General features: G+C 39.6%; 1 protein-coding gene across 1 annotated transcript in view; it reads right to left on the reverse strand.

Annotated features, from left to right (window-relative positions):
- The window catches only part of slit3 (slit homolog 3 (Drosophila)), a 672,803-nt gene that overhangs the window by 320,998 nt on the left and 338,010 nt on the right, over positions 1-13,795 (reverse strand). Inside the window, 1 exon segment of the mRNA XM_062039879.1 lies at positions 6,517-6,588. Coding sequence (XP_061895863.1) covers positions 6,517-6,588 — 72 coding nt within the window.

Below are 13,795 nucleotides of genomic sequence, written 5' to 3' on the forward strand. Positions count from 1 at the left end.
CAAAGTGTTTCCTGAGGTGGTACTTGGTGGAAAAAAGTTAAATTAAAGCATTTATAAGACGCAAAAATACGAGCATTTTCTCACTCTTACGTGTCGCAACAGCAGCATTCGCTATGTGTGTAGACGCCACACACATTTACACACAAAAAACACAACTTAATGCGTGTGACATTGGTTTTATTTTCCTATAATTAAACATGTTGAAACTGTGTGTAATGTCACATATCAATATTATACCTTTTTTTAAATGAATACTTATACCTACTACGCTACTGCATTTTAATGTGGTCATTATGCTGGCACTTAGCAAAGGTGGTACTTGGTGGAAAAGCATTTAAAAAGCATTTATAAGATGCAAAAATACGAGCGTTTTCTCACTTTTACGTGTCGCAACAGCAGCTTTTGCGCCAAAGTGTTTCCTGAGGTGGTACTTGGTGGAAAAAAAGTTCAATTAACGCATTTATAAGATGCAAAAATGCACTCACACCGCTTCGGTTCTGCGGCAGTCTCACCTTAAAATGTATCAAACGGGCTCCAAACCGCAAAAAAAAAAAAAAATCACTTGATGAAAGTACAGTGTTTTATTTTCCTATATTCAAACTCGGTGTTATTGTTCAAACTGTGTATCGATATTATACCTTTTTTTTTTTTTTTTTTTTTTAAATAAATACTTATACCTACTACGCTACTGCATTTTAATGTGGTCCTTATAGTGGTATTTAGCAAAAGTGTTTTCTGAGGTGACACTTGGTGAAAAAAGTTCAATTAAAGCATTAATAAGATGCAAATATATGAGCATTTTCACACTTTTGCAGCATTTGCTACATGTGTAGCAGTGCTCTTATCAAGGACGCACACATCTGCTAACATGACGCACATTTACGCACAAAAACACAACTTAATGTGTGCAACAATGGTTTTATTTTCCTATAATCAAACACGGTGTTACTGTTCAAACTGTGTGTAATGTCACATATCAATATTATGCCTTTTTTTTATAAATACTTATACCTACTACGCTACTGCATTTTAATGTGGTCATTATGCTGGCACTTAGCAAAGGTGGTACTTGGTGGAAAAAAGTTAAATTAAAGCATTTATAAGATGCAAAAATACGAGCGTTTTCTCACTTTTGCAATTTTTGCTACGTGTGTAGCGGTGCACTGATCAAGGACGCACACATCTGCTAACATGACGCACATTTACGCACAAAAACACAACTTAATGCATGCAACATCGATTTTATTTTCCTATAATCAAACACGGTGTTACTGTTCAAAATGTGTGTAATGTCACATATTATGCCTTTTTTTATTATTTATGAATACTTATACCTACTACGCTACTGCATTTTAATGTGGTCATTATGGTGACACTTAGCAAAGGTGGTACTTGGTGGAAAAAAAGTTCAATTAAAGCATTTTTAAGATGCAAAAATACGAGCGTTTTCACACTTTTGCAGCATTCGCTACGTGTGTAGCAGTGCTCTTATCAAGGACGCACACATCTGCTAACATGACGCACATTTACGCACAAAAACACAACTTAATGTGTGCAACATTGGTTTTATTTTCCTATAATCAAACACGGTGTTACTGTTCAAACTGTGTGTAATGTCACATATCAATATTATGCCTTTTTTTATAAATACTTATACCTACTACGCTACTGCATTTTAATGTGGTCATTATGGTGGCACTTAGCAAAGGTGGTACTTGGTGGGAAAAAAGTTCAATTAAAGCATTTTTAAGATGCAAAAATACGAGCAATTTCACACTTTTGCAGCATTCGCTACGTGTGTAGCGGTGCACTGATCAAGGACGCACACATCTGCTAACATGACACACATTTACGCACAAAAACACAACTTAATGCATGCGACATTGGTTGTATTTCCCTATAACCAAACACAGTGTTACTGTTCAAACTGTGTGTAATGTCACATAGTAATATTATGCCTTTTTTTTATGAATACTTATACCTACTACGCTACTGCATTTTTAATGTTGGTACTTAGCAAAGGTGGTACTTGATGGAAAACAAGTTCAATTAAAGCATTTAGAAGATGCAAAAATACGAGCATTTTCACACTTTTGCAATTTTTGCTACGTGTGTAGCGGTGCACTGATCAAGGACGCACACATCTGCTAACATGACGCACATTTACGCACAAAAACACAATTTAATGCGTGCGACATTGGTTTTATTTTCCTATATTCAAACACGGTGTTACTGTTCAAACTGTATGTAATGTTACATATCAATAGTATGCCTTTTTTTATGAATACTTATACCTACTACGCTACTGCATTTTAATGTGGTCATTATGTTGGAAAGGTGGTACTTGGTGGAAAAAAAGTTCAATTAAAACATTTATAAGATGCAAAAATACGAGTGTTTTCACACTTTTGCAGCATTGTGTAGCAGTGCACTGATATAGGACGCACAAACCTGCTAACATGACGCACATTTACGCACAAAAACACAACTTAAATGATAAATGGGTTATACTTGTATAGCGCTTTTCTACCTTCAAGGTACTCAAAGCGCTTTGACACTATTTCCACATTCACCCATTCACACACACATTCACACACTGATGGCGGGAGCTGCCATGCAAGGCGCTAACCAGCAGCCATCAGGAGCAAGGGTGAAGTGTCTTGCCCAAGGACACAACGGACGTGACTAGGATGGTAGAAGGTGGGGATTGAACCCCAGTAACCAGCAACCCTCCGATTGCTGGCACGGCCACTCTACCAACTTCGCCACGTGCGTGCAACATCGGTTTTATTTTCCTATAATCAAAAACGGTGTTACAGTTCAAACTGTGTGTAATGTTACACATCGATATTATGCCTTTTTTTTATTATTTATGAATAATTATACCTACTACGCTACTGCATTTTAATGTGGTCATTATGGTGGCACTTAGCAAAGGTGGTACTTGGTGGAAAAAAGTTCAATTAAAGCATTTATAAAATGCAAAAATACGAGCGTTTTCACACTTTTGCAGCATTGTGTAGCGGTGCACTGATATAGGACGCACACATCTGCTAACATGACACACATTTACGCACAAAAACACAACTTAATGCATGCGACATCGGTTTTATTTTCCTATAATCAAACACGGTGTTACTGTTCAAACTGTGTGTAATGTTACACATCGATATTATACCTTTTTTAATGCCTTTTTTATTTATTTATGAATACTTATACCTACTATGCTACTGCCTTTTAACGTGGTCATTATGGTGGAAAGGTGGTACTTGGTGGGAAAAAAGTTCAATTAAAGCATTTAGAAGATGCAAAAATATGAGCATTTTCTCACTTTTGCAGCATTCGCTACGTGTGTAGCGGTGCACTGATCAAGGACGCACACATCTGCTAACATGACGCACATGTACGCACAAAAACAACTTAATGCGGCAGTCCCACCTTCAAATGTATCAAACGGGCTCCAGACTGCGAGAAGAAAAAAAAAATCACTTGATGAAAGTACAGTGTTTTATTTTCCTATAATCAAACACGGTGTTACTGTTCAAACGAATCGATATTATGCCTTTTTTTTTATATTTATGAATACTTATACCTACTACGCTACTGCATTTTAATGTGGTCATTATGGTGACACTTAGCAAAGGTGGTACTTGGTGGAAAAAAAGTTCAATTAAAGCATTTTTAAGATGCAAAAATACGAGCGTTTTCGCACTTTTGCAGCATTCTCTACATGTGTAGCAGTGCACTGATGTAGGACGCACACATCTGCTAACATGACACACATTTACGCACAAAAACACAACTTAATGCGTGCGACATCGGTTTTATTTTCCTATAATCAAACACGGTGTTACTGTTCAAACTGTGTGTAATGTCACATATTAATATTATGCCTTTTTTTATAAATACTTATACCTACTACGCTACTGCATTTTAATGTGGTCATTATGCTGGCACTTAGCAAAGGTGGTACTTGATGGAAAAAAAAGTTCAATTAAAGCATTTATAAGATGCAAAAATACGAGCGTTTTCACACTTTTGCAATTTTTGCTACGTGTGTAGCGGTGCACTGATCAAGGACGCACACATCTGCTAACATGACACACATTTACGCACAAAAACACAACTTAATGCGTGCGACATCGGTTTTATTTTCCTATAATCAAACACGGTGTTACTGTTCAAACTGTGTGTAATGTCACATATTAATATTATGCCTTTTTTTATGAATACTTATACCTACTACGCTACTGCATTTTTAATGTTGGTACTTAGCAAAGGTGGTACTTGATGGGAAAAAAAGTTCAATTAAAGCATTTATAAGATGCAAAAATACGAGCGTTTTCACACTTTTGCAGCATTTGCTACGTGTGTAGCGGTGCACTGATCAAGGACGCACACATCTGCTAACATGACGCACATTTACGCACAAAAACACAACTTAATGTGTGCAACATTGGTTTTATTTTCCTATAATCAAACACGGTGTTACTGTTCAAAATGTGTGTAATGTCACATATTATGCCTTTTTTTATTATTTATGAATACTTATACCTACTACGCTACTGCATTTTAATGTGGTCATTATGGTGGCACTTAGCAAAGGTGGTACTTGGTGGAAAAAAAGCATTTTTAAGATGCAAAAATACGAGCAATTTCACACTTTTGCAGCATTCGCTACGTGTGTAGCGGTGCATTGATCAAGGACGCACACATCTGCTAACATGACGCACATTTACGCACAAAAACACAACTTAATGCATGCGACATTGGTTGTATTTTCCTATAACCAAACACAGTGTTACTGTTCAAACTGTGTGTAATGTTACATATTAATATTATGCCTTTTTTTATGAATACTTATACCTACTACGCTACTGCATTTTTAATGTTGGTACTTAGCAAAGGTGGTACTTGATGGGAAAAAAAAGTTCAATTAAAGCATTTATAAGATGCAAAAATACGAGCGTTTTCACACTTTTGCAATTTTTGCTACGTGTGTAGCAGTGCACTGATCAAGGACGCACACATCTGCTAACATGACGCACATTTACGCACAAAAACACAATTTAATGCATGCGACATTGGTTTTATTTTCCTATATTCAAACACGGTGTTACTGTTCAAACTGTATGTAATGTTACATATCAATAGTATGCCTTTTTTTTTATTTATTTATGAATACTTATACCTACTACGCTACTGCATTTTAACGTGGTCATTATGGTGGAAAGGTGGTACTTGGTGGAAAAAAAGTTCAATTAAAGCATTTAGAAGATGCAAAAATATGAGCATTTTCTCACTTTTGCAGCATTCGCTACGAGTATAGCGGTGCTCTGATCAAGGACGCACACATCTGCTAACATGACGCACATTTACGCACAAAAACAACTTAATGCGGCAGTCCCACCTTCAAATGTATCAAACGGGCTCCAGACTGCGAGAAAAAAAAAAAAATCACTAGATGAAAGTACAGTGTTTTATTTTCCTATAATCAAACACGGTGTTACTGTTCAAACGAATCGATATTATGCCTTTTTTTTTATATTTATGAATACTTATACCTACTACGCTACTGCATTTTAATGTGGTCATTATGGTGGCACTTAGCAAAGGTGGTACTTGGTGGAAAAAAAGTTCAATTAAAGCATTTTTAAGATGCAAAAATACGAGCGTTTTCGCACTTTTGCAGCATTCGCTACGTGTGTAGCGGTGCACTGATATAGGACGCACACATCTGCTAACATGACACATATTTACGCACAAAAACACAACTTAATGCGTGCGACATTGGTTTTATTTTCCTATAACCAAACACAGTGTTACTGTTCAAACTGTGTGTAATGTTACATATTAATATTATGCCTTTTTTTATGAATACTTATACCTACTACGCTACTGCATTTTTAATGTTGGTACTTAGCAAAGGTGGTACTTGATGGAAAAAAAAGTTCAATTAAAGCATTTATAAGATGCAAAAATACGAGCGTTTTCACACTTTTGCAATTTTTGCTACGTGTGTAGCAGTGCACTGATCAAGGACGCACACATCTGCTAACATGACGCACATTTACGCACAAAAACACAATTTAATGCGTGCGACATTGGTTTTATTTTCCTATATTCAAACACGGTGTTACTGTTCAAACTGTATGTAATGTTACATATCAATAGTATGCCTTTTTTTATTTATTTATGAATACTTATACCTACTACGCTACTGCATTTTAATGTGGTCATTATGTTGGAAAGGTGGTACTTGGTGGGAAAAAAGTTCAATTAAAGCATTTATAAGATGCAAAAAATATACAAGCTTTTTCTCACTTTTGCAGCATTCACTACGTGTGTAGCGGTGCACTGATCAAGGACGCACACATCTGCTAACGTGACGCACATTTACGCACAGAGAGCATAAAAACAACACACTTTGCCCAACTCGAAAAAGGACCTGTTAGACATGCAGGAGGGAGAGGATTTTTTTTTTTTTTTTTTTTTTTTTTTTTTTTTTCCACTTACAGAATCTCCAGATCGCGCAGCGCCCGGAAAGCTCCATCTTCAATGCAGCTGATGTGGTTGCTGTCCAGCTGCCTACACACACACACACACACACACACACACACACAGATGAGAGGGAGTCAAGGAGAGGGAGGAGGAGAGACTAAGCAAAAAAAGGCGTGATGAGTGTGTGTGTCAGGAGTAGGCGGGGATGTGATGCCCTGAGGAGTGAGTTTAAAGTATACACACACACACACACACACACACACACATAAATGGACACTCTCACCTCTGCGCTGTGATGTGCGAGCTGCACCCGAGGAGGAGGAGGAGGAGGAGAGGAAAAAGGCGGCGAGCTGCAGGAGCGTGGAAGTGGCGGAGCGGCCAGCGTGGCGTCAGCCTATCACCTGCTAGCTCGCCGCCGCCACACTGGCCGGGGAGAGAGCGGGCGAGAGAGGGAAAGGAGGAGAGAGAAAGAGAGAGAGAAAGAGAGAGAGCCAAGCCCAGCCTTCTTCCCCCTTCTTGTCTCTTCTGTAAATATTAATTGCCTTTTCCTCCTCCTCCTCCTCCCAATGTCATCTTTTATTCTTCCTTTCTTCCCGCGCCGAGCGAGCGAGGGAGTAATTTCATTACATTAGGCCGGCCAATCCATTAGGGGCCTTTTACCGGCTCTGTCACTGAAACAATTTCATTAAAAGCAAAGCCGCCGTAAATCAAAGCCGCAGTCACGACTTCCTTCCACTCGCCACAAAAAAACAGCAGCAGCACCCGCCCCAGCCTGGCCCACGCCCCACTGGTGGACGCCCCCACCTTGTGCCCCTCACTCATCCATCCTTGGCTTTTACTTTAATTTGCATCGCTTCGTCCATGAACCCAACAACCCCGCAAACTGTTCCCCCGACGAATGCCTTCACTTTTCCTCTGGACCAAATCTTGTTTGGAAAAACATGTTCGGCGGCGCACACACACGGAGTGCTTGCAAGCAGACACGGCGTGTAGACAGAAAAGGGAGAACGGGCGCATTTTGGCTTAAAAAGTAAAGATAAAGGTGAAGTTATAACACTGAAACGCCCTCAGGAAGAGGTGCTTCAAGACAATCTGCAGTGTTGTGGCTACTTCTAAATCACTCATCCTCGTCTCCATGGCGACAAATAAAGTAAGTGTCTTACAAGTATCATCCCTGCAGGACGAGGAATAGCTAAACATGCTTCACTACACACCGAAGCTCACCGTCATCAAAATGTAAACAAACACCATTGGTGGATCTACACCTGACATCCACAGGTACAGGCACATATCTAGTCGATACTATGACTACAGCGATATTTTTTGGCATCACGACACATTCTTTCGTTTTTTTTAAATGTATATTATGTTTATAAACTCAGGAAATATGTCCCTGGACACTTGAGGACTTTGAATATGACCAATGTATGATCCTGTAACGACTTGGTATCGGATTGATTCCCAAATTTGTGGTATCATCCAAAACTAATGTAAAGTATCAAACAACAGAAGAATAAGTGATTATTACATGTTAGCAGAAGTGTAGATAGAACATGTTAAAAGAGAAAGTAAGCAGGTATTAACAGTAAATTAATAAGTACATTAAAGTTAAAGTACCACTGATAGTCACGCACATTTTCAGCTGACACGACGGTCTCTCTCAGCTATCGGGCATGTCGAAAATAAACAAAGCAAACAAACCACAGACCTGTAAATGCTGACTCTTGGGATCTTTAATGGCCAATATACAAACCCCAAAACCAGTGAAGTTGGCACGTTGTGTAAATGGTAAATAAAAACAGAATACCATGATTTGCTAATCCTTTTCAACTTATATTCAATTGAATAGACTGCAAAGACAAGATATTTAATGTTCCAACTGGAAAACGTTATTTTTTGCAAATATTAGCTCATTTGGAATTTGATGCCTGCAACATGTTTCAAAAAAAGCTGGCACAAGTGGCAAAAAAGACTGACAAAGTTGAGGAATGCTCATCAAACACTTATTTGGAACATCCCACATGTGAACAGGCTAATTGGGAACAGGTGGGTGCCATGATTGGGCATAAAAGCAGCTTCCATGAAATGCTCAGTCATTCACAAACAAGGACGCGGCGAGGGTCACCACTTTGTCAACAAATGCCTGAGCAAATTGTCCAAAAGTTTAAGAACAACATTTCTCAACCAGCTATTGCAAGGAATTTACGGATTTCCCCATCTACGGTCCGTAATATCATCAAAAGGTTCAGAGAATCTGGAGAAATCACTGCACGTAACATTGAATGCCCGTGACATTGGATCCCTCAGGCGGTACTGCATCAAAAAGTGACATCAGTGTGTAAAGGATATCACCACATGGGCTCAGGAACACTACATAAAACCAAAGTCCGTAACTACAGGTGTAGCGACAGTTCGTCGCTACATCTGTAAGTGCAAGTTAAAACTCTACTATGCAAAGCAAAAGCCATTTATCAACAACACCCAGAAACGCCGCCGGCTTCGCTGGGCCCGAGCTCATCTAAGATGGACTGATGCAAAGTGGAAAAATGTTGTGTGGTCTGACGAGTCCACATTTCAAATTGTTTTTGGAAACTGCGGACGTCGTGTCCTCCGGACCAAAAAGGAAAAGAACCATCCGGATTGTTATAGGCGCAAAGTGTAAAAGCCAGCATGTGTGATGGTATGGGGGTGTATTAGTGCCCAAGGCATGGGTAACTTACACACCTGTGAAGGCACCAATAATGCTGAAAGGTACATACAGGTTTTGGAGCAACATATGTTGTCATCCAAGCAACGTTACCATGGACGCCCCTGCTTATTTCAGCAAGACAATGCCAAGCCATGTGTTACAACAGTGTGGCTTCATTGTAAAAGAGTGCGGGTACTAGACTGGCCTGCCTGTAGTCCAGACCTGTCTCCCATTGAAAATGTGTGGTGCATTATGAAGCCTAAAATACCAAAACGGAGACCCCCGGACTGTTGAACAACTTAAGCTGTACATCAAGCAAGAATGGGAAATAATTCCACCTGAAAAGCTTCAAAAATGTGTCTCTTCAGTTCCCAAACGTTTACTGAGTGTTGTTAAAAGGAAAGGCCATGTAACACAGTGGTGAACATGCCCCTTTGACAACTTTTTTGCAATGTGTTGCTGCCATTAAATTCTAAGTTAATGATTTGAAAAAAAAAAAAAAAAGTTTCTCAGTTGGAACATTAAATATCTTGTCTTTGCAGTCTATTCAAATGAATATAAGTTGAAAAGGATTAGCAAATCATTGTATTCTGTTTTTATTTACCATTTACACAACGTGCCAACTTCGACATAACATGGCGCGACATAACATGACATAACATAACGAGACATAACATAACGATACATAACATGACGTGGCATAACATGATCCGCCATAACATGATCCGCCATAACATGATCCAACATAACATGATCCAACATAACATGATCCAACATAACATGATCAGACATAACATTACCCGAAATAGCATGACGCGAGATAGCATGATGTGAGATAGCATGATGTGAGATAACATGACGCAAGATAGCATTACGTGACATACCATGATGCGACATAATGTGGAAAAACATAATGTGACATAACATAACCCGACAAAGCATGCCACGGCCTAACATGATGTGGCATAACACGAAGGAGCATAACACATATGGGCGTAACATACCGCCACATGACATAACGCGACATAACATAACACGACATAAAAAAACGCAACATAACGGGGCATAACATAACGGGGAAAACCTTACTGTACATTAAATTAACGGGGTATAACATAAGGCGACATAACATAACACGACATAAAAAAACGCAACATAACGGGGCATAACATAACGGGGAAAACCTTACAGTATATTAACTTAACGGGGTATAACATAATGCGACATAACATAACACAACATAAAAAAAAAAACCAACAGGGCATAACATAACGGGGAAAACCTTACAGTATATTAACTTAACGGGGTATAACATAATGCGACATAACATAACACGGCATAAAAAAGCACAACATAACGGGGCATAACATAATGGGGAAAACCTTACAGTACATTAACTTAACGGGGTATAACAACGCGACATAACAAAACACGACAAAAAAAAACAACCAACATAACGGGGCAAAACATAACGGGGAAAACCTTACAGTATATTAACTTAACGGGGTATAACTTAACGGGGTATAACATGACGCGACATAACATAACACGACAAAAAAACAACAACAACATAACGGGGCATAACATAATGGGGAAAACCTTACAGTACATTAACTTAACGGGGTATAACATAACGCTACATAACACGACAAAAAAAACGCAACATAACGGGGCATAACATAACGGGGAAAACCTTACAGTACATTAACTTAACGGGGTATAACTTAACGGGGTATAACTTAACGGGACATAACATAACACGACATAAAAAAATGCAACATAACGGGGCATAACATAACGGGGAAAACCTTACAGTACATTAACTTAACGGGGTATAACTTAACGGGGTATAACTTAACGGGACATAACATAACACGACATTAAAAAAACGCAACATAATGGGGCATAACATAACGGGGAAAACCTTACAGTACATTAACTTAACGGGGTATAACTTAACGGGGTATAACATAACGCGACATAACATAATGCGACATAACAACACGACATAAAAAAATGCAACATAACGGGGCATAACATAACGGGAAAAACCTTACAGTATATTAACTTAACGGGGTATAACATAACGCGACATAACATAACACAACATAAAAAAACACAACATAACGGGGCATAACATAACGGGGAAAACCTTAGAGTACATTAACTTAACGGGGTATAACATAACGCGACATGACATAACGCGACATGACATAACACGACATAAAAAAACTGCAACATAACGGGGTATAACATAACGGGGAAAACCTAACAGAACATTAACTTAACGGGGTATAACATAACGCGACATGACATAACGCGACATGACATAACGTAACACGACATAAAAAAACTGCAACATAACGGGGTATAACATAACGGGGAAAACCTAACAGTACATTAACTTAACGGGGTATAACATAACGGGGCATAACATAACGGGGCATAACATAACGGGGCATAACATAACGGGGAAAACCTTACAGTACATTGACTTAACGGGGTATAACATAACGCGACATAACATAGCACAACATAAAAAAACGCAACATAACGAGGCATAACATAACGGGGAAAACCTTACAGTACATTAACTTAACGGGGTATGACATAACGCGACATAACATATTGTGACATAACACGATGTAACATAACATAATGAGACATAACATAGCACGACATAACATAACGCAAAATAGCATAACATGACTGTGGAGGGAAGTGTGTCAGCAGGAGCAAAGGTCACCGCCTCTGACAATGGTGTCGAGGGCGGAGCACCATGAGCTGACGGCGAAACAAAGTTGGCAGGTGATTAGATTCCACAGGTGGTGCGTGTTAATCTAATCATCTGTCGTCTTTAACGGTGAGCGGCCAGCGGAGGAAGAGTAGACTGGAGAAAAGCTACATGAAAAATTGTGCTTGATAGATGCATGGAAAAAATAAAACTCTGTTAAACGGCACGCCTGGCTCCTGTGACGTGATATCCGTGGAGCAGGTAGGGATCGACTTCCACGATGACATAACGCAACATTACAGTGCGGCATAACAATGCAACATAACATAACACTGCATAACATAACACTGCAACATAGCATAACATAAGGAAGATGTAGGTGTGAATGGTTGATGCTTGCACAGCCCATTAGTAATGTATACTGAGTGTAAAATGCAGCTCCAGCTCTAAATGAAGTGCATGATTTACAAACAGTGAACTGTACATCTTCCATAACTGTCAGGACATCGTTTCTCTTCTGCTTTCTTTGTCCAACAGCAGGGTTGGACTAACCTTGTTGGAGGTTTACTGTACAGCCAAACATCTGCTTAACATAGTCCCCAAACATCTGCTTAACATAGTCCCCAAAATTCACTACATTTGATTTCCAATGGCCGTGACTGAGATACACGCTCCACTTTCCTTAGGTGCATAAAACACTCTTTGACTTACAGCAAAGTGCATTTTTCATGCAGCGTGCACACACACAATGTTGCTGGCCAGTTGGCTGTTAGCACTCTGGACCTACATACAGTACATTTAAAATATATATATAGATGTCCGATAATGGCTTTTTTGCAGGTATCCGATATTGTCCAACTCTTCATTACTGATTCCGATATCAACCGATACCGATATATACAGTCGTGGAATTAACACATTATTATGCCTAATTTTGTTGTGATGCCCCGCTGGATGCATTAAACAATGTAACAAGGTTTTCCAAAATAAATCAACTCAAGTTATGGAAAAAAAATGCCAACATGGCACTGCCATATTTATTATTGAAGTCACAAAGTGCATTCTTTTTTTTTTAACATGCCTCAAAACAGCAGCTTGGAATTTGGGACATGCATGAGGAGGTTGAGGTGGGCAGGGTTTAGGGGTTGGGGGGGTTCTGGAGTTATATTGTAGCGTCCCGGAAGAGTTAGTGCTGCAAGGGTTTCTGGGTATTTATTGTGTTGTGTTTATGTTGTGTTACGGTGCGGATGTTCTCCCGAAATGTGTTTGTCATTCTTGTTTAGTGTGGGTTCACAGTGTGGTGCATATTTGTAACAGTGTTGGAGTTGTTTATACGGTCACCCTCAGTGTGACCTGTATGGCTGTTGACCAAGTATGCCTTGCAGGCACATGAACAATAACAAGATCTGATAGCTCAGTTACAGCTCCATGCATCCATTTTTTTTTAACGCTTATCCCTTCGGGGTCGCGGGGGGCGCTGGAGCCAGCTACAATCGGGCGGAAGGCGGGGTACACCCTGGACAAGTCGCCACCTCATCGCAGGGCCTACACAGATAGACAGACAACATTCACACACTAGGGCCAATTTAGTGTTGCCAATCAACCTATCCCCAGGTGCATGTCTTTGGAGGTGAGAGGAAGCCGGAGTACCCGGAAGGGAACCCACGCAGTCACAGGGAGGACATGCAAACTCCACACAGAAAGATCCCGAGCCCGGGATTGAACCCAGGACTACTCAGGACCTTCGTATTGTGAGGCAGACGCACTACCCCCTGTGCCACTGTGCTGTGCTCATGTTATTCTATTCTGTGTTATATGTTAAAGTTAAAGTACCAATGATTGTCACACACACACACTAAGTGTGGTGAAAT

Source organism: Entelurus aequoreus, linkage group LG28 (genome assembly GCF_033978785.1).
Source record: "Entelurus aequoreus isolate RoL-2023_Sb linkage group LG28, RoL_Eaeq_v1.1, whole genome shotgun sequence".
Classification (NCBI taxonomy): domain Eukaryota; kingdom Metazoa; phylum Chordata; class Actinopteri; order Syngnathiformes; family Syngnathidae; genus Entelurus; species Entelurus aequoreus.